Genomic DNA, 21,095 nt, shown 5'->3' with positions numbered 1-21,095 from the left:
TGCAAGTTCCATGCTCAGACATGTAATCTATCACATTAATGTATTGCTTCTGCTGAACAAGGTTGGTTCGCATGCAAGGGTTGTATTATTCTAAGTAACAGATAAATGCAAGACAGTATAGTTCATACCGTGTGCACTGTTGCACAATTGTAATATGTGGGTTCACCAATGTGTTATGGTTACTGAAGTTTCATGTTATTTCTTGCAATATCAATCATGAATATGAAATTGTTAACACCTTGAATGTCTTTAATAGCCCCAGGAACATAGAAAATCCTGCCACTGAGTAACATTTTAAGCAAGTGGTATTTTGTCAACAAAATGTATGTGCAAATTTCTAGCCTGGGATGGGGCAGTTCTGTGCCCCGCCTTATTATTGTTTGGTTTAAGACACTCTCAGAACAACTGGTTTTGCTCAAACTTAGTTATTTGCTGCCTGACATTTGGAAACAAAAACCAGCCTAAATTGAATAGAAAGAAAGTTTTAATGCCAACCTTGTGGGATTATTACTCAGTTATTACTATTTAATCTTTGAGGTGAACTCTATTATCTTCTCTTTTTATCAGACTTTAAATAGCATACATCAAAAACTAGGTGAATTGACCAGTGGCAAGGCCTGTAATGTTTACCTTCAGAGGATTCCTTTCAGCAGCAGAAAACTGTCTGAATTCACTTTGTGCGTTCACATCGCAAGGATCTTTCTGTGGCACTGGATGCTGACATACTAATAGACCCATAACAGATGGTAAACAATAGCATTCTTCCTCATCTAATTCACGATCCTTGAAGGTTATTCTGCTTCCTGAAGTGATTGCCAGCATCTGCTAGTTCTTCTTTCCTGCTGTCTCTTTTCTTTTCTGTCAGCAAACAAGGTTTATTGGCAACCACCCGTAGAAATGTTTTGGTTTAGCCTATGGGATTGTTTTATGCAGTACTCCACTGTAACAGAATCAAATTATTCTGATGGACAGCATACTTGAACTTCATTATATAGTCTGCTTTTCTTAAAAAGATGTTCAGTGAATTCTGCCTGCAGACGGGTCCTTCATTTTTTTGCTAACAAATTGTCACTTCTCTGATGGCTTAAAAATAAAACCTCAGAGAACTCAAAACTCTTATTACATTAGAACACTCAGAGCAGAAGAGTGATACGAAACAAAAACTGCATTGCGTTTTATGCCTGTTAACAAAACACAGGTGTCCAAAGAAAACCAAAAGAGACCAGTAACAGGCATAAGAGACAGCACTGCTATGAAATAGCTCTAGATGAAGCCTGTATATTTTCAGGAAGGTTATCACAATGGGAAGGAGTAAAGCTTATCTGTTGTGAAGCAGAATGCACTCCTCTAGACTGTCCTCAAAGATTCAGAGATTACAGAAGGAAACTACAAGAACTTCAAAACAGATTAAAAATCTGAAACTCTTCTTCAGGAAATCAGTTGAGATGAGCTCTTATAATTGGATTATACTTTGTTATTTCATGTTAAGCCCTGTTTTCATGTATTACTGTAAAATTAGTTTTTTGTTCAAAATGTATGAGACCGCACCACTTTTATAACAGGAGTGCCAAGGAACATCTAGCTAGTCTAGCTTTTCTGTGACATCTTTTGAAAGTGGGTGGTACAAGCTGGTAACAGGGAAAGATCTAGGAAAGCCCAGCTGGAAAATAAACTTGAAGGGTAATCTCATCTGTTGCTATTACCTAAAGGTTGGATTTTGCACAAAAGTTTAAGCTTCTTTTCCCCTTAGAGAGCTCTTGGTTCAATTTAGTTTGTTTTTTTTTAAATAATAAGTATTCATTATCTTTTTGTTCAGTCCTTTTCAGTACCCTCAAGTTCTCAGATGTCATCTGAATTTGTCAAGAAATATGGTTCATTCATATTCTTCAAGATACTCAATATGTCTAAATGTCTTTACTTACTGTGTTTTTCCTTCTGGATCCTGGCTTTCTGATAATGCAATATGAAGTAAATTTACAGTGGACCTCTTGATCCACGCAGTGGTGAGAATAAAGATAAATTGTACTTCAGCATCCAATTGATATTCCAGGGTGGGTTTTTTTTCTTCTTTAATCTGCAAGTGTGTATCTTCAGTATTCTCATTTGATGGTTTAGGAACTCATTTCAAGGCTCCAAAATGTGTATGAAATGAAACAAAGGAGAGGAAGTTTCAGAAAGAAAAACGGTTCAGTTTTCTTTGTTTATACATACTGTCTGGAGTGGTGGCCTAACCATAGATCTAGTGGCATTATACTTCTTTGTCAACTGTATATTCCAGTTTATTTTGTTGTGCCATTTTCTTGGGGTTTTTTTTTGTTCTAAATGTATATAAATCTTTACATCTCTCTTACTGAATTTGCTGAATAGGAGAAAGTTGTGTGTGTCAGAAAAAAAATCGAGCTTCTGCAATGACAGGAGCAGAGCTATTGAATGAATGTAAGTAGCAGGTTACTAATGCATGGGGGTATTGGAGAGAAGGTATGGGAGCATGCTTTATTAATGTTCCTGATTGATCAGTTAGGAGAGGTCTTTACCTTTTCATAATTATCTATTGGAAAACCTGGTGATGTTTATATATACACACAGATCATGTGGATAAAATACAGGATTTAATTTTAAATTTCCTTTACTTTTTACACTTTATCTTCCATGTTTTCTGAAAATCTCTTTTTCTAACAAAGTAGTAAATGATGAATATTGAGTATTGAGAGCCTGTATATTTCAATGAGTCCTCAAAAGTTTAATTTCTTTTTAAAAGAAGTAGTTAGATTTTTCACTGTAGCCTCTTGGGAGGTCAGAACTTCTCAAGACAAATTTCCATTGGAACTGCTCTGTCTGTCATTAGGTGCATCCCCAAAACTAAGCAAGCTTGCTTCTGTTAGCTTTTAATAGATCTCTGTAGAACACCTTCCTGGTTCTCTAAATTGCATTTGAGTTTCAAGCAAAATCTACTGTGGCTCAAAGAGCATTTAAACCATATTTATAGTAGATGGATTCACATATAGAAGCAATCTAAGTTTTACTCAGGGGAAAACTGCACTAACAGTCCTCCTTTTTTCAGTCATTCAACCATAAAGTTGATAGGTTGTGACAGATAATCTTTTACAAAATAGTTTTGGTCATTTTAAAGTTTTACTGTTTTCTCAACAAAGTTAGGTGAATTTGCTGAATAACTCACGTACAAAAGTTTAGGATGACACAGTGTGGCTTGCAGATTTTTCCTGTGATTTCCAGTAGCTGCTCAGATTCCAAGTTCTTACTGTATTTTGGTGTATGTTTGTGGTTGGGATTTTCATGAAGTTAAATGCAACATTCTTTTCAGATACAAAATCAATACACTACGTAGTGTGAAATACCTGTTACAAATATGGAGATATTTTTTTGTGTTCCAAATAATGTTGACTCTTGGGGCTTTTTTTAAACTTAGGGTATAAAATTTTAGATCTATAACTTCAGATAACTTTAAAGAATGTATCCAGAGCAAATGACTGAGTCATCCTTTCAAAATTCTAATTTTGTTCTACTCTTAGGGAGATGATACTAGTACAAAAGAAAATCACAGCTTTTAAGTTGAAGTCTTCACTTCTCCCATACATAAATGATGTAATCAACATTTTAATTTTTGGCAGTGTTGTGTCTCAAAGTCAAATAAAGCAAATACAGAAGGCCAAGGACAGATTTTAAATTATCACCAGGAATACATTTCAGTGACAAGAGGTGTTTAAAGTATTTCACTTTGCAATCTCATCAATCTCACTGATGTTCAGTTCTTCCACTTCAATGTGCAAAGTTTCTTTCAGTGTTATCTTTGATTATGAAGGATCCTAAGGAACTTGTATACTATAGTACTTTTAAAACAAGAGCGTGTTTTTGTTTTGTTTTTTTTATCCTGTTACTTCATTCCCTACAGTCCTTACATTCTGCTTAAGAATAAGTCTCTCTCTACTTTATTTGCTGGTTATCTGTCCCTTCCCTAGCTATCCATTTTTTAGTTACATCGAATCAGACAAAACCCTAGGTGGTGGTAAGTTACATCCTTACGTATTTGTAGTTGTGACAGGTAGCTTTTAATTCCTATGTAAGAAAAGTCTGTAGGCTCTATCTTACAACTTAAATGAGCAAGCAAGGCTGATCTTCAGAAGTTTTTTAGATTCTAGCAAGACTGTTGTCCCATCTGTCCACCACTCCATTCACACCTTCTTTGTAGCATAGTATGTTTAGTTCTGCTAGCTGATCACTTTCTGTAACTTTCTGTAGCTGTCTCCTATTAAGAACTGTTATCTGTGTCATTTGTAAGTTGACATTCACTTAAAGACCTAATAGTCCTAAAGTAAAAAAGCACGATACTTGTGGCTTATGTAAATGTTTCAGTTGCAGAGAATTTCTGAAATGAAAAAGCCTAGAAAAATACATTAAACATTTAAAAAAAAATAAAAGGCTGATGAGAATTATTTCTGTGGCAAAAAATACTTTATTATCTCAATCATCTTTCATGATTGCTGTCAATGAGAAATTATGCTTTGAACACCTGTCATGAACCATAGTGTTAATGTTGAATGTGCAAGTTTGTCACACAGTCAAATGAGTTACAAATTAATACTAAACCTAATTATGATTTATGCTTTCAGTCTAGTGTTGTGACTTTTAGTATACAACTACTATGTGAAGGAATGACATTAGCAGATGGGAGCAGGTAGAGTTGAGAAGATGCTTTTGTATCAATTATTGTTGCAGATTTTTCAACAGAAGAAAGATCAGGTTGCTTACCAGAAATTCTTAGTTAATAATAAGATGCTGTTCAGGACATGATTTGGCAAGCTGTTTTATCCATAGGGTAGATATTTTGTGTACATTGAGTGCATTAAACTTTATATTTGTTAACTTGATTCCTACTAGTTCTTCTTAAGGTGGTCATCAAGGTGAAAACGCTATGGAAAGTGTGTAAATAAATTTTGAAGTTTGTACACATACACTAAATGCCCAAGTAAAGTTTTTTTCTTTTTTATTTATTAAGTTTGCATAGGAACTTGCTTGACTTAAGTATCAAGTGCTTTAGCACAGCTGTTTAGCTGTGATATGGTTGAGGAGCATGGAAAAATGCAAAGGATGTTTTAAATTGTTAGGATGGTCTTTGTAGAAGAAATCGCACACCAAGTAGTGCAAGGGTTTCTTGCTTTTTCTTGTAAAACAGGTAGCTGTTTATAGACACATGGGCCTAGTTAGATATTTGATCTTGCTAAAAATACCAGTGTTTTCTTGATTATGTCTGGGCTTTATGTCCTCTTAAATATTTTTTTTAGTGCATATTCCAGGATTACAAAAAAATGATATTTAGTGAAAAGATGCTGAGAGAATGTAAATTGCAGTAGAAAGTAGCCAGCGTGGCCTTAAGCTGAGGAATCCTGCTTACTAACACACACCAATCTACTGTACCCTCCTAGGTTCTCAGTACAGTGCAGCAGTGGTTTTCAAATCAGTTACTAACTAAGATACTAGAATATTTTCCAGATAGTCATTGCCTTTTTTCCTCATTGTTTAAAGTCCTGGCAAAATGTGTGGATGATTGACTCCTAACAAGTCTTATTATTTGTTTACATTTTGGTGGTGGTTGTTGTTAGTTGAAAACACTAAATACCACAGCTTCAGAACTGAGACATTGTACCTAAGAAAGAAGCAGCTTTGTATGCTTAGGATATCGAAAAAACCAAATACAACATAAATAATAAAAGCAAAGTCTACTAAAATCCTTTCTGAAATAGAAAATTCCCTTCATAGGAAGACTGAAAAATACTGGGGTAGGATTTTGGGGTTTTTGTTAGTACCAAAATAGACCTATCAACAAGTCACTGGAGAGGCAGAATGAAAACTTGTGTCATCAAGTTTAAGATGAACATAGAACTTCAGTAGAGGTATTTACTTGACTTACTTTTATTTATCATATATCTGTTTTCTAAGTAGTACCATATTCATTGATAATACTTGTTGGTAACTGGAATCTGTATTGAATAATATAGCAGTGGCAAAATCCAGTTCCCTTCCTTGTCTTATGCCCAAAAACTGTTTATACCAGGGCTAAAGAAGAATGTTAGAGCAGTTGGGGGTTGGCTATCCAGAACAGTTCTTGAATTCATAGAATCAGCTGCTTTTCAGACCTGTTACATACTGAATCATATGAAAAAGCTCTAATGTGTGAAATTTCCTTATATTTCTCTTTTTTAGTCACCGGTTGGTATTTTATTAAGCTACCGAATTCCATTCTTTTTCCTGAGTCCAGTGAACTTTCAAGCATGTCAGAAATAAGCTTCTCAACCTTTCCCTGAAAATAATTCTTTTTTCAAATTTAAACTATCGTCCAGAAGAGAGTAATCTTTCAGTACAGACATCATAGCTTACACGTGCATTGCATGAGTTCTGATCTATATATGCTTATGCTGCATCAGCTTGTCAGTTCCTTCTTGAAATGTTTTTTCCAATTAGTTTTGGGGGCAAGAGTTCTTGTTTATTATTATGCTTTTTCAAAGGCCAATTTTTGGGCTTTTTTTTCAAATTCTAGTAACTTTAGTTTGGCATTACTTTAAGAAAAGGAAAAGATGTGCATCCTTCTTGCATTAGTTTCCTTACCTCACCTTTTTGGTTCCTATCCAAAATAAATCTCTGGTTTGAATTCTGATGTATCACAAGACAAGGGGTTTTGATTTTGTTTATTGGGTTGTTGTTGGTTTTTTTCCAAACAGCAGTGTAGCTACATCTGTCTTTCATCCAGTTTCTTCATATAGAAATCACTGTGAATTCACTTCTACAGAAATATTTGCTAGCTCCATTTTCAATATATCTGTTCTGGCTTTTTCACCAATGCTTGTTGAATCTTTTGGTGCCTGGTGATCATTTTGATGTCTTGCTGAGTTGGCCTCCTGGAGCAATATTGACTTTCCACCTCCATTCCTTCTCTTTTCCTTGGGGATCTTAGTTCTTACTACCCGTGCCAATTGATTTATTTTTGTTTTGTTATGAAATATGATTCCAAAAGGAAAACTATGCATCTACGTGCTGAATTTTCATATAGCCATAGGTTCTGTTTGTAGGAATTGGTTTTCTACTGCTCCTCTTTTTTAGCACTTCAATCTCTGCCAATCTGTAATTTCAGCCATTCATACATTAACCTGATCATAATCAGCAGCTCAGGCATGGGCAGGCTTTCTTCTGTTCCTTCACTGACTATTGACATAATAAATAATCCGTATCACTTACTGCTGTGTTCTTTTTTTGATAAAAGGATCAGAAATTTTAAAAACATACTTTCAAGGATAGACAATGATCCTCTTTCTTCTAGTTACTTTCTTACAATAGTTAATAATTTAGTGACGATGTAGCAAAGTTTAATGCCATTTATTATAGGACAGGTAGGTGATGCTATTTTAAAACAAAAAGTATTTCAGTCACACTTTCGTATCTACATACTCAAGAGCACGAAGATACATGCATTCAGTAGTCTGTCCAGCATTCAGACATCCATATATGTGTACCCCCCTGTCTGGTCAAGATTGCTTGAAATGATGTGTAGCACATTGGGCACCAGCTATCAAGTTCTCCACAATTTCTCTAGGTTTCTTCTCTACACTGGTATCCATAAAGTCAGCGTCAGATGTGCCTTATATATACTGTTTAGGATCTGACAGTTAAAGGGATATTTATCTCTCCATCTGGTTCCACTTCTTGAGTTTGCAAGATTTGCTCATGGACCTGTGTTCTCCTTATTTAAACCTGCTTTTTATCATTCAAACATCATATTTCAGTGGCTCAGCTCTTTGTTTGGGTCTGAAAGTTATTTTAGGTTGCCCTGTTTTACTGATTGGGTATCCCCAGAAGCTGCATGAAGTGCTGTGAACTTAACTGAACTACTAATATGCCTGCCATCAACATATTTTTCTCATATCACTTCTGCTATGTTTTCTGGTGCTTTCACATCCATACATTTCCATTTTTTCTCTACCACTTCTAATATATCTGTTATTGAAGGAGTATTCTTGTACAGAAGTCTGTATTTGCTTGCTCTTGAAGCAAGCTACTTGCATGATATCATATCATGTTTCTATAGATTTGCAGTGTAATAATAACAATTCCATTTCATGCGCACATGCAACTCAAAGTGCTGTAAGGAGCGGTGGTAGTCTAGCAGCAGCAAGCAGTTATGTATTCACAGGAGCCAAAACTGAAATTTAGACCAGGAAATCTCTTTCAAGTCTTGCTTGTTACTGCGGTTACTGTATCATTTGCAGTAAAGGTTTGCTGGTTCCATTGCAGAAGTAGGTGGCATCTACCTGATGTAAGATTTGAGAGAGAAGCAAGATCCTAAAGCACAGGCGTTGCTTTTCTCATGGATAATATAAATAGCAAATTGCCTTTAAGTTGCAAGTTATTTAGTGAGTGTACTAGTACTCCCTGAAGTCTAGTTTCACCTTTGGAAAGGTTTTTAGGAAATAAAGGAGTTAAAAGTAAATGGCACCTCCTGGTTCTATGAACCTTATCTCCGATTTTGGGCAATATCTAATACTTTTTAATGTTGTAATATGTAATACCATCTAAAATTTGCAAACTGAAAATAGTTTTCCTCTCTGCACAGCTGTCTCCAGCCCTGTTTTAGAACGTCATTATCTCCTTGGTCAGTGCACTCAGTTGCCTTTGTGCCACTGTTGGCCTTTTAACTTAAATAGACCAATCTTTTCTTGATCATGTGTTCATTTCTCAGACTGACTTGTAAAGGGGATGCATAGAAACTTTCAGGTTGCATTTTTATGAATTACCTAAGTCAAACTCCTTCATATTTTAAAAAAATCTCCTTCAAAGGTTTTTTTCCTGCATTTGTTGTATATTTCACCTTCATTAGAGTCACCAAAACTGTGTATCTGCTTATATGAGACTCAATAGATTTTTAATCTCTGTCTTTTTTCCAACTGTAAAATCTTTGCCCATGCAGCAAAGATGCTTGTTAGTTCAGAACTTTACATTAAATTTCACTCCATTCTTTTACAGCAATCTTCAATGTTATCAGATACTTGCTGATGAGATTACTTCAATATTCTGTAATGATGAAACCTCCCATATTTATCTGAGAACCCTCCTAACTTTTGTCTCAAAATCATTATTGAAAATACTAGATAAGGTCAGTTTCTACATGACTCGTTTGCAAACTGTATTCCAAACTTCTGTTCCACCTGTTTCTCTTTCAGCAAAATACATTGTTACCTTCCAGCAAGCAATTTCCTTACCCTGCCTTTTTACTCCTATATGTTCCTGTCCTACATTTCATCTGTTTATAAGAGCAGTTGACTCAGAAAAAGTAATAGAGCTTTATACTAACTCTCATTGATTACTACGCCTTTGTTCCCATGTCATGTATTATCGTTCCTAATCAAAGTTCAGGCAAGGTATTATTCTTTATTACTTACTCTACTCTAGATGCCTTCCCAACCTGAAATGATACCATTTCTACTTTCTCTTTTTCTGTTTGTATGTTTAAGGAATCTCTTACTCCTTGTTTTAAATTACTTTAACTCCATTTTGTACTTAATAATGTCTAGCTTAGAGAAAATCTTTTATTTTCGTGTCTGCCAGGCTCTTTGTCTAGACCTAGTAACCTTCTTGGCATGGATTTTTGTTCTTCTGCGCTCAAGAAAACAGAGACAAAGTATTTCAAGAGTTTATTTTTGTTCTGTCAAAGTATCTTCAGTTAGAACAGTGTTTTGGAAAAAGGCTAACCAAGGTGGTCGTTTATTTCCCTTGGTAGATAAAACTTGTTGTCTGTTGATACAGAAAAATGTATTTTTCAAGATCAGTCTTATTTGAATTGAATACCTGTTCACTTTGGTTTTATTGCATCTGTATTAAAAATACTTCTCTTTTGGAAGCCAATCTATCTTCATGTAGTTAAGCAATCAGGCAATTTCATTATAGTATGAAACTGCAAAGTTATTCTTGGTCTAATGTGATCACAGAAACAATGTCCGAGGAGTCAGTTGTTTATCTAAAAAACAGATTGAGCCTGAATGCAAGGCTCATGTAGACCATTAACTCTGTGTGTGTGTGTCATCTGATTTTGCATGGCGCTTACAAGATACCTTCTACAAGACATAGGAGATGTAGACCTCATCTCAATTTTAAGATTTTTTTTTTTTTTTTTATTTTATATCAAGGTCTTGTTTCTTGTACCTTTATTGCCCAAGCAGAAAGGCTTTATCTTTTACAAAAAGCTAGTTCTCAGAATCATGTTACAGTTGCATTTATAGGTCAGCACAGCAGTGCATCAAGTGTGAATATAGTCATTCATCTGTTTATCTTTCCAAGACAAAACATTGTCTTTTAGGACTTAGCCTGAGCAACTGCTATCAGAATTTAAGAGTTTTATTCATTAAGTAGATTCTTACACCATATTGATTCCCCAAGTTTTTGAACTGTAGCTATTTTTAACAAGTATTTCCCCAGAAGGTTTTAGAAGAACATACAAGATCCTCTCTCTTTAGCATTCTTCTGCCAGGTTCCCGTGCATTATTTACTGGCTGGTAAAGGAAAACATTCAACATACTTAGTATGTGGCCTAGTACCTCTTATATACCTGTTGGTGTGTGTAATCCTCATTCTGTGCCTCTCTATTGCTCAGGATGATTGTTTTTTTTAAAAAAAAAAATCTCTGTACATGTGGGTGCACATAATTTTTTTGTCACAGCTGAGCCTAGGTACTGTGGAACCATACCGGAGGGGTATGTGTACACCATGTCATTGCTGCTTTACTTGCTTTTTTGGTGTGGTTCCATTCTATCGTTCTAAGCACAATAAATGACAGTTCAAAGTACCTCAGATGAGAAGTAGTCATTAAGCAATGAGATGAGGTAAGCCCTATAGCCAATTTATCCAGAAAAGTTGGAAAACATTATTGTAATCCCTAACATACCAAGTCCATTCCATTAAGTAGTCCCATTAAACTGTAGCAATCACTAAACATCAACACACAGTACTAGGAAATCAGAAAATAAAGGTGTTGGAAAAGATAATAGTTTTTAGAATTAAGAGACAGCTGTTCTTTTATCCAGCCTTCTCATAAACAGCCATTTAAAATTTGTTAATACAGTTCATTCTGTTAAATTCAACTTCTTTGGTTGCTTACCCGTCTAATTGCCTCCTTTCTCACAAAGTATGTTAGAAACCCTTTATTTTGTAACTCATGTAAGTCTTAGGTCAATGCTTATCCAACTCTGTATCCTGGATCTCCAAGGAGAAAGTTGTGCCACTTTTTGTTTAGTAAAATATTGGTCATAGGTTGTTCTCCCTGCTTTAATTTTCTATGAAAAGGGAGAAGGCACTGAAGTGCTCCAGGAAATTGTCCCATTTTGAACATCAGCAATCAGTTTAACTAGTGTTGTTTGTTCCTTGAAGAGATTGCATAAGAAAATACTATTTGATTTTTTTCTACATTTCTGCTTTTGTAAAATTAGTAAACTGTAGCAGCACAAATCATGACAAAATTCTGATGACATGTTAAAATGTGATTTCAGAATTGTGTGATCATGAAGATATTAGTACATTCACAGATTACCTGTTGAATTACAATAGTAATGACAGTGATCCAAAAGAATCCCCATATTTATTACATTCAAAATTTATCCTTAATGTCTGAGATTAATTGCCTCTATTTTGCTCACCAATTTAGTCTAATTTTAAAAGGCAAAATACATATTGTCTCTTCAAAAGGGGCATTTATGAATACGGTAGAATGTGATTTCTTCAGTTTTGCTGTTTGTTTGAGAGGAAAGATGTGGCTATTTATCTGTTTCTGATCACTTTCACTGTAGCATTGCATGTTCTTGGACAAGAACTTCTGTAGGCATTTATTGATGTTTACATTTACTGAAACCTGCATATATTTCAGTAAAGAGCTGTTTATTTAAACCAGCAACAGTGGTGACTGTAGGAGTGTATTTATGGGAAAAGTCTATGACAAATTAGGGATCCTTAAGGTGAGAAATTCGAAGCACTTAAATTTGGAGCTTATTTCTCTCCAATGACTGTTTTGGAAACTGGGCCTTCCACTTGAATGCCTTAAAGTAGATCTATGAAAATCATCCCATAAGAAACAGTAACAAATTTGGCAAGATTTCAAACCAGCTGTTGGCAATCTGTCCTTCAAATTTGCACTATTCATTACAGTTTCTCTATTAAGACTGGGTTTTTTTCTTATAAAAATATTTTTTCAAAATGTGAGGAATGCCTTTGAGCAAAGAGTTCTATGCGTTGGCATGGTGGTTCATTGCAACACTTCCTTTGCTTTATGAAGTTCCCAGGCAGCCTCCTTGGACAATAGTTTCATTCAACAGCACCGTCAGTGTGAACAAAGGTTGACCTTGGTCACTTCCCAGGTTACTGTTAGTATCTTTCCACCTAAAAGGTCATATTGTTTTAAGCTTCTGCAAAGTAAATTGAATCCCAGATCTTTCCACCTTATCTTAATCTTCTGAGGTTATTGTCTCACTGCTTTAATTATGTGTTTCCTATAGCTTTAATAGATACACCATTTCCCAGTGTCCTTACCAACCCTTCCGCTTCTTTTTTGCGGCTGAACTCTTCAGTATGGGTAGCTGTGAGGAAATACATGTGACAAGAAGTGTTGCACAGGTTTTCCAAAAACAGCCTTGCCTAGTCAAAAGGATAAAGTACAGGATATTACAGAAATTTGAGAACAGACCTTAAACGCACTTGTCCTCAAAGAGATTTACTCTTCCCTTTAAAGTCCCGCTGGCCCATCTGTTTTCAGAAAGATGGGATTTTTCTTGTTATACTAAGCCCCAGTGCAAACAACTCTCCTTTAATTTTGCTGCTGAAAGTGGTCGAAGAGAGCAAATGCCTTAGCTGGTTTGCGTTATAACCTACCTGTCCCACCATCGGGTCACTTCTAAGTGACTTCATTGATGCAACAGCTTTCACCGTGACCACCAAGGTATCTTTGATAGGAGCTGGCTTAGTGTCTAAAAATGTTTAAAGGACCCTGTCTGCCACTGAACTATGAACAGCCCTATAGGTGCTGCAGCTTTTAGAACTTCAGTTCAGCTTAGGGCAACAAGGTAAAAGAGCAGCACATTCAGAAGTGAATCATCAGTTTGGGAAAGGTATGTGCAAAGAATTCAAAACTTCACTATCTAGTACTTACCACATTTTTATTTTTTCCTTAAATATGAACTTGTTCACTATTTGCCAAGACAGATTTCTGGTATATGTGACAGATGTTGGAATCAATGAGGCTGCTGGCATGGGGGGGGTGGGGGGAGGGGGACCGGGCAAAATGTGCCAGCAGCCAGTGAAAAAACATTCAAAGCAGGGCTGAAATGAGAGGACTGAAAGTATTGAATTGAGAACTTACCTGTAAAGGTTGAGTGGTAGAGCGAAAAGAGTATAGAACAAAGCTGTATTTGTGGCTCTTGAGTGATGAGGCTGCAGGGCTTAGAGTGGTTTGGAGAAGGGTAGGAAGTAGCTTGGAGACGGAGGTAGCAATAGCTTTATGAGAAAAGGTCAGGAAGAACTGGGAGAGAGGTAGCCTTGACTGGGTACAAGGGTTTGGGGAACAGATACGTGACGAGAGAGTTGCGTGACTGAAAGCTCTGGCAGAAGCCAGGTCTGGAAACCCTACTGTAAAACTTGGTCCCATTATGTTTGTGCATGTGTATTCCCTATATAATAAAATGAAGCTCACAATATTTGAACTTAATCAGCTTTCTTGGTGCAGTCTGGTCTCAACAGCACACCGCTTTGTGCAGGCTAATTGCACCTTCTGTTTGCCAGCATTCTTTACAACCAGCGGGAGCCCTTTGTGCAATTTCCATACCATTCCCATTGGGCTGGGCATGCCTCTGCCAAGAGTAGCCATTCGGTTTTGTTACTCATCATTTATAGTCTCTTCATGTCTTGGGCAACATAAAGCCTGTGTATTTTGTTAACTGCATAGTGAAAGTAAGGACCCAACTCTCATATGCCCAGAGCTCCAGTTCGAATGAGATTTAGGACATTAAATCACTAAGAATAGTAGTATAATAGGTAATGTTTCTATTTATTGTAGTGTGTTTTGCCCTGGCTGTGCATTTTACCTACCAACTTTTAGATTTGATTTCTGACCATTAAATTTCACTGAAGTCAATAGATATTTTTAAAGAACAAGGCTGCCACATGTTGTGTAAAATAACCAGTGTAACACAAAATCTCCTGTATAAGGACATGGTTACATTATCTTTGCCATTATGTGTGTTAACAGATCATTGATCTAGTGATGATATTAATGTACTAAACTACAAAACTGCAGGAAAATATCATTACTTTTTGCTGCTGATTGGTCCACTTGCACTGTGTTTATTCCCTCATCTGCACATGGAATGACAGTGTGAGTAGTAGTGCCCTTTTTAAAAAATTAATGTAAAACTTAAAAAGAAAAATATGTGGGTAGTGTGAACAAAATTTATGATGATATGATAATTATGTTTTATTGGCATTCATTAGCATTCATGTACATCATGCTTTTATAGTTTTACCATTTTCAAGAAGTGCAGCAACCCTAATAAAACATTTATGCCTTACTGCAGTATGATGCATAGGTGTGAATATGTTTATTGGTTGAGGATATATGTCTTTGTTCAGAAGCTTGTATTCCCTTTGTTTGAAAATACTCCCCATTTATTTAGGAAGCCCCATCTAATTGGTGTTTGTCTGGCCTAAAACTGGAGAAGTAAAAATACTGTCAAGTGCAGGTCTATTTTTCATGCATGAATTTAGAAGTTATACATAATGCATTTTTTAACTTAAAAGAAATTGATTTGCTGCAATATTAAAAATATATTAAGCTCTTTGTTAGCAATAGAAACTTCTCACTTGATGTAGAACATTGTTCTTATTAGAGAAGAGCATTGTAGTTGGAGATCAGATTTCTGTATCAGAATTTTCCACTGTTGATCAGGCAAGCAAAGGTTGGAAAAAACCCCACCCATATTGTATTTTATTACATATTTGGATGTTGGCAGTCATAGTCCCCAACATCAAATTTGTTGACAAGCAGCATGTAATTAATTCACTAATTAAAATGACTTCTTGCCAGCCATGGAATATTTAGTTTATCCCTTTTTTTCTGGACATCACTGTCTTTCACTTATCTCCAGTTTGTTTTATACTGTGAACTTTGACAAACATTGCTAAGGGTCAGAAAAAGCATTTTCCATCTTCGTATGATCTAATCTCCTTTGGATTCATTTCCCTTATGTGATCTGGCCAATACATAATGTTTTTTGTTCCTGGCCAGCTGATGTAAAATCATGGCCAGTTGGGTTATACTTTTGAGACACTTTTTGTTGTTAATGTGAAATATGTGAGAATTTGTGTGAAAGAATTCAAGAACATTTTTCTGGAACAGTACGGTGTAATAATATGCATAGTATAGTTTTTATGGTTTCTCTTCATCAATTGGACCTCCTTCTTCCATAGTGGAATGCACTATATCAACTTGAGGAATCTGCAAGCTTCTGATAACAAATTGCTGATGACTTCTAAATATCCCTGTACTTAATATACTGTATTTTTCTAAGCCCCTTCCTGGGGGGCTCTTTGAATACATTATAGTTCATATTTAGTTTCTCTTCTTTAATTTTGTGTGTCTTCTGGATGCATTTACCTTTAAGATCATTTTAATGTTGTTTTTCTACACCCACAAACCTTTTCACTGAATCATAGAACATCTCTTTAAGATACAACAGACTGCAGAGAGATTTATCCCATTGTTGTTCTTCCATATTTTGCCTTGGTCAGTTGAGTGGCCCTTGGAATGGGGGGGCAAGGGCAGGGGGGGCGGGCAGGCAGGAACGCAGATTTGGAGTGTATTGTGCAATTCTGAAGGAAGCAAACCAAAGTATGAATCAAATTGCATCACATGCACAGTTTTGCTCTAGGTTTCCAAAACTGATCATTCCTTTTTTACTATGATGCCCTGCAATTTGAGATTAGATGGTAACTGGAAGGAAGTAATGGCAGTTAAAACAAGAAAAACAAGGGGGCAGGTGTCGTCTTTTCTCATACCATGTACAAAGTTGTGAATGTCACTGTTTCGCAGCCAAAATCCTGCTTTAAAAAGGACAACTTCATAAATATTTATTAACAATATGTGTAGTCACATTGACAAACACGATGCGAGCAAGTTTCATGACTTAGGATTCAGTAGAGGATATTCACACCATTTAACTGCACATCCCCTAAGACATCCTAAGTTACGAGGACAAGGGAACTTTTGGTTAGGTGCAATGTCAAGAAGCCGTACCTAGAAGCTGACAGGGACTATTTTTGTGTAAGAAAAGAGAAAATGTTTGTCAATGCAGTTGTCAGGGATATATGGGATAACACATATGGCAGATGCAAAAATGTTTATTTGCAGACCCACTGGTGTAATGTTCCACAAATAATATTAATAGTTTTCTTCAATCATCGTTTATCATTGATCTCTCAGGTAGTGGTCAAGTGGTAGAACAGTATGTTTTTTCATATGTGTACAGCAAATAAACTGAACTTGATTTGGATGCTGTGTAGTATAATCTCTTGCTTTTGATTAACATGATTCCAGCATCGCATGCCCAGGCCCTTGAATAAGGAAACATCTTTTTAAACTACTGCTGTAAAGAGTTTCCATTGCTAGTGTTGCACTTGCTCAGTTTCAGAAAGAAGTAATGCAATCATATCAAAAAGGCTTTGTCATTATGAGCCATGTATGTATTAGCCAGCATTTTGGAAAAAATCTGACAGGAGTTTGGCTTTTGATGACTGTGGATATGCAAACTCATTTCTGAAGGCTTTAGGTCCTGCAAAACTCCAGTTTCTTTATCAGAAGCAGTAAGCAGGGAAACTTTAGAGTATCAAGGACAAGGTATATTATCTGAAAGGGGAAGGAGTCTTAAGACAGATAGTCTTAAGTATTTGAGGCTATTTCTCCGGTTGTGGAAATCTTGCTTTAAACAAATTCAACTAAAGCCAGAATCTCAGATTAGCCTGTTGTTCAGAGCTGTTCTTTCTTCATGATGAGTATATATACTTAATGTTAGGTCTTTTAAATTCTTTTTTCTGAAGTAAAACCAGGGAGAAACAGGGACATTTTTTAGGAGCTGTATTAGAAGGCAGAGGTATATTTATGAAATCATATGTGAGACTTCTGCTTAGAAAACAGTTGCGTCTGTTCTTTGGTACCAAAGTCTTTCACTCATCTAACAAGTTCATTAAGTGTATTTGAGCACTCCACTTTGCTCACTCTTTGGTTCTGATTTTCCTGCTTCCTAAGTTTTCTTCCACTGGCTTCCTATCTCATTGTACTCCCATAACTCCACCTTTTTCTTCAGATATCAGGATAGGGACACCTGTGACTAATCTTCAGTTACCAGCTCCTGCTATTATTCCTTTGTGAATAAGAAAGGGATGTAAATATAATGCATTTATCTTAACTGTCAGTGCATTATACCCTGTCAGTTTCCTGGAATGTTCCCTACACAACACCTTTCTTCCTTCATTACATTGAGTATCTTCATTTTCCTCCTTCAGAATGTTCAAAACCCTCATGTCTTTCAGGTAACATTTTGCCAATAAGTACTTAGTGTTGTTCCTGCCTCATCTCTTAATCCACTCATTTTGCTTGTTTTGTGGTAATAAAAAAAACCCAAACAACAAACCATAAAACCTGAGGCAGAAAGATTTGTTTTCAGTCTCATTGTTGAGGTTCTTTTTATTAGTGCTATATTTTGCTTAGCAGTATTGTTTTAATTTTACAAATAAGTAATAGAAAAATCAAAGGATTCATTTCTAGATCATACAAGTGACTGATGGGGACAGAAGTATACAGAAGTGTACATACTTCAGCATACATTTAGAACATGTATGTGCACATCTTTCATTCTGATCTTTTCTAGCTACACGTGTTCATCTATGATGGGGTTCTTGTGTCTAGCTGAGTTTCTGAAAAACAAGAAGTGTTTCCTGAAATACTAGTTTATCAGTCAGCTTCTAGAACATCATACAGGAGTTGACCAGAGAGAGATAAGGATATACCTGAATTCCTTTCTGTGGCATTTGCCATGAAAATTTAAAAAAAAAACGGGGGGGGTGGGGGGTGGGGGAGTGTGTAATTCCTACTGTCCCTTGCTTTCTTGGCAATACCCTATTTAATTCCCAGAACAGATGTAGTATAACTTGTGCAGTACTTACATCACTCTCTTTCATTCCTTGAGAAGCATCCAGGCTGCATTCTGCAAGGCTCCTGTGGAAAACATGTTATCATGTATATTGACTGTGCCATGGATGTAAAACAAGAGTTGACCTTAGGCTACCTTGTGAGCTTTTATAATTTCACTGCTCACAACGTACAAATTGCGTATGTATTCCTTTATGTATTTTGAAGAAAGAAAGAGTAAATAATGTCAGTTATATACACCTGTAATATCTCCGATCTCATTTATGACTGAATCTTAAACCTTCAGCACAACTTGAGCAGCCACAATACCCACATTGGTAAGTAATAGAAGAAAAACTGAAGGGCAATGCATATTGCTGTCACAACTTTTTCCCAGGTTGCTGTGGTATGTAGCATTTTTCTTAATGTCCTAGTTCCATGTCCTTATGTGAGATTATCAGCATTTATTTTTTCTTATTTTTCAAAACAAAAATAAATGTGTTTTTTTTTTTAAAGTTTCAAATTGATAACATGAATTGGGGTTCTACTCGATTATGTCTTACTGTCTGGAACTGGTAATATCTCAACCAAGATATTGTTCCAAGTATCTTTGCTCTAACTCCTGTTGTTTTCTTTTCAAATAAGGGTCATTTTTTCCCTCTTGAGGCTTCTATCTTTTTTTTAAAAAAAATAGGAAAAATATAGCAACTAGGTTGCAGCTGCATATATTTTAATTTAATCTGTCCTCTAAAGGAGACATACTATATTTAAGAAATACAGTTTTTTGTTGGTTGGCGTACTAGAATTGCTTGGAGATTTGCTTGGAGCCCCATGAAAAGAGTAATGTGGGTGTTTCACTTGAGAGTTCAGAACAAATGCTATTTTAATGCCATAAGATGAGGGAAGGAAAGCAACAATTTACATAAATGGTTCTAGTGTATTTTGCTAGGGGACATTCTATCAGAACTAAATATTTCAATTGTTAATATATTACTTAGTTGCATTACTTTCTTGAGAATCGAGTGCAAGTAAAAAAGCATTCAGTTGACTGTGTTTTGAATATGAATTTCTCCCTTTTGCATGGGTCAGGTATAAAGAAACAGGGCAATCTAACTTGTGCTTTTGCAAATGTGCTCCAGAGAGCATAAAGCATAGTTGAATTTCTGTGGTTCATTCAGTCTTCGGCTTCCTTGCTGAGATTTCTTAAAAAAAGACAGTTAATGTGCTTTGAAAGGGTTCACCTCAGTTCTGTGGGACTTTGTTTTACGTAAGCTATGAAACAACCACCAGATATTAAAAACTTTCAATTCAGTCTTGACTCAGACTAGGATATCCCTAAAGTCATTTTTATTGTCTTCTTCCTCTCTACTTCAAATGACACAAGTTTAATTTATCAGTAAAAGAAGTATAATTACTGGATTGAGCAATCTGAAAAGAACTTTTGCTGTAAATAAATGATTTATTTTACATGCTTCCAACAATATGAAGCCTTTTGAGCAGCTACCTCATTTGTTTCCATCCTCTGCACCATTTAGGAAAAAAACATATATAATGAAGGAAAAGTAATCAGGTAGGAGATGTGGGGAGCGAGGTTATAATGTGGTATATTTAAAATAAAAATCTAATGTTGGTCTGGCATTAAAATTTTCTGGTTGGGCAGCATAATTTTTAACTGGGAATCTTGATAGCAGTGGCTAAAAATCTCTAGGCCTGGGTCAATAGGAATCTGTATTGCATTCTGTCAGGTATCAATCATGATACTTGCCAGGCCTGATACTCCCAGTCATAGAATTCTATGATCATACGATTTGTAGAAGGTATAGGGTGTTTTTTTCTTCAGTTAGTGTTTTAGGACATCATTACTCTTCATATCCAAACCAGATAAGTAACATGTATTCTTTCAGAAATGTTAGTGAATTCAGCATGCAACATATGTGCCAGATTGGTAATATACTGAAATACAAATGGTCAACAAAGCAAGTTTTAAATGCCATGGTAAAGCATCATTTATTCCAGAAATTAGAGTCTGTGTCTTTGTCCTCTAGAGGTGTCTCAGAGAGTCAAATTGATGTCTTGCATGTACTGCTAACTGATTGTGTGGAAATTTTTTTAAGTTCACTTTTTCTTTATTCTTCTGTCTTTTTTACCCATCTTCCCCCATTGTAGCAAATTAGACGGCCGGATGAAAGCAAAGGAGTTGCTAGTAGAGTTGGATCCCTCAAAGTAAATATGTTTCTAACATTTATTTTGCAAGTTTTCTTCTATAGCCTACACTTTTCCTTTTGAAGGGGGAGGTGAGGGGAGGGAGGGAAGGGGCTTTTCCATTTCTCACCATCCCATCATTTTTATTTCAGTATTCTTATTGCTGTTGGGTCACATTTTGTTTGTTTCTGTGCTACACATAGAACAAACTACTGAAGGCAAGCTGCCAATTAGTTAGCTTTGAATGTCACCACAAATAAGAGATAGTAACAACTTTCTTGAAATGCCTATAATTTGGTGATCATGATTAAACCACTTCTCTGATCTGTGTTGTTTGTTAACTGCCTGTTACATGGAGAAGTGACTTACTCATCTTCAGACTACTGCTTCCCATCTTGAAACATAGTTAAATTTTTATAGTGCTCACACTTTCTGTGTTTAATTCTGCAAAGGGCCGTTACAAGAGAGTTGAATATTTCATGTATGTCTAGTCTTTAAATCAGAACAAATCCAACTAAATAGAGGAAATGAGAGAGGTTCATGTAAGGCTAACAAGAATGGAGCCACTGTTTTGCTAATAATTAGTCCCTTCTGCCTTTTTTATGTTTGTACAAAGATACTCAAATATTTAGAGCACTTAACAGGCAGATATCTAAATCAGTACCCACCA

General features: G+C 35.8%; 1 protein-coding gene across 9 annotated transcripts in view; it reads left to right on the top strand.

The window, feature by feature from the left end:
- GPHN (gephyrin) overlaps positions 1 to 21,095 on the top strand; it is a 296,954-nt gene that overhangs the window by 196,814 nt on the left and 79,045 nt on the right. For 6 of the 9 annotated variants that reach the window (XM_055715673.1, XM_055715678.1, XM_055715675.1 and 3 more), the window contains one exon: positions 20,390 to 20,446. The exons of the other annotated variants lie outside the window; for them this stretch is intronic. In XM_055715673.1, the coding sequence (XP_055571648.1) occupies positions 20,390 to 20,446 (57 nt within the window). The remainder of the gene's footprint in view (positions 1 to 20,389; positions 20,447 to 21,095) is intronic. 9 annotated transcript variants of the gene reach the window in all.

Source organism: Falco cherrug, chromosome 7 (genome assembly GCF_023634085.1).
Source record: "Falco cherrug isolate bFalChe1 chromosome 7, bFalChe1.pri, whole genome shotgun sequence".
Taxonomy (NCBI): domain Eukaryota; kingdom Metazoa; phylum Chordata; class Aves; order Falconiformes; family Falconidae; genus Falco; species Falco cherrug.
The sequence above is the reverse complement of the archived record's forward strand: the minus strand, read 5'-3'. Positions and strand labels throughout refer to the sequence as shown.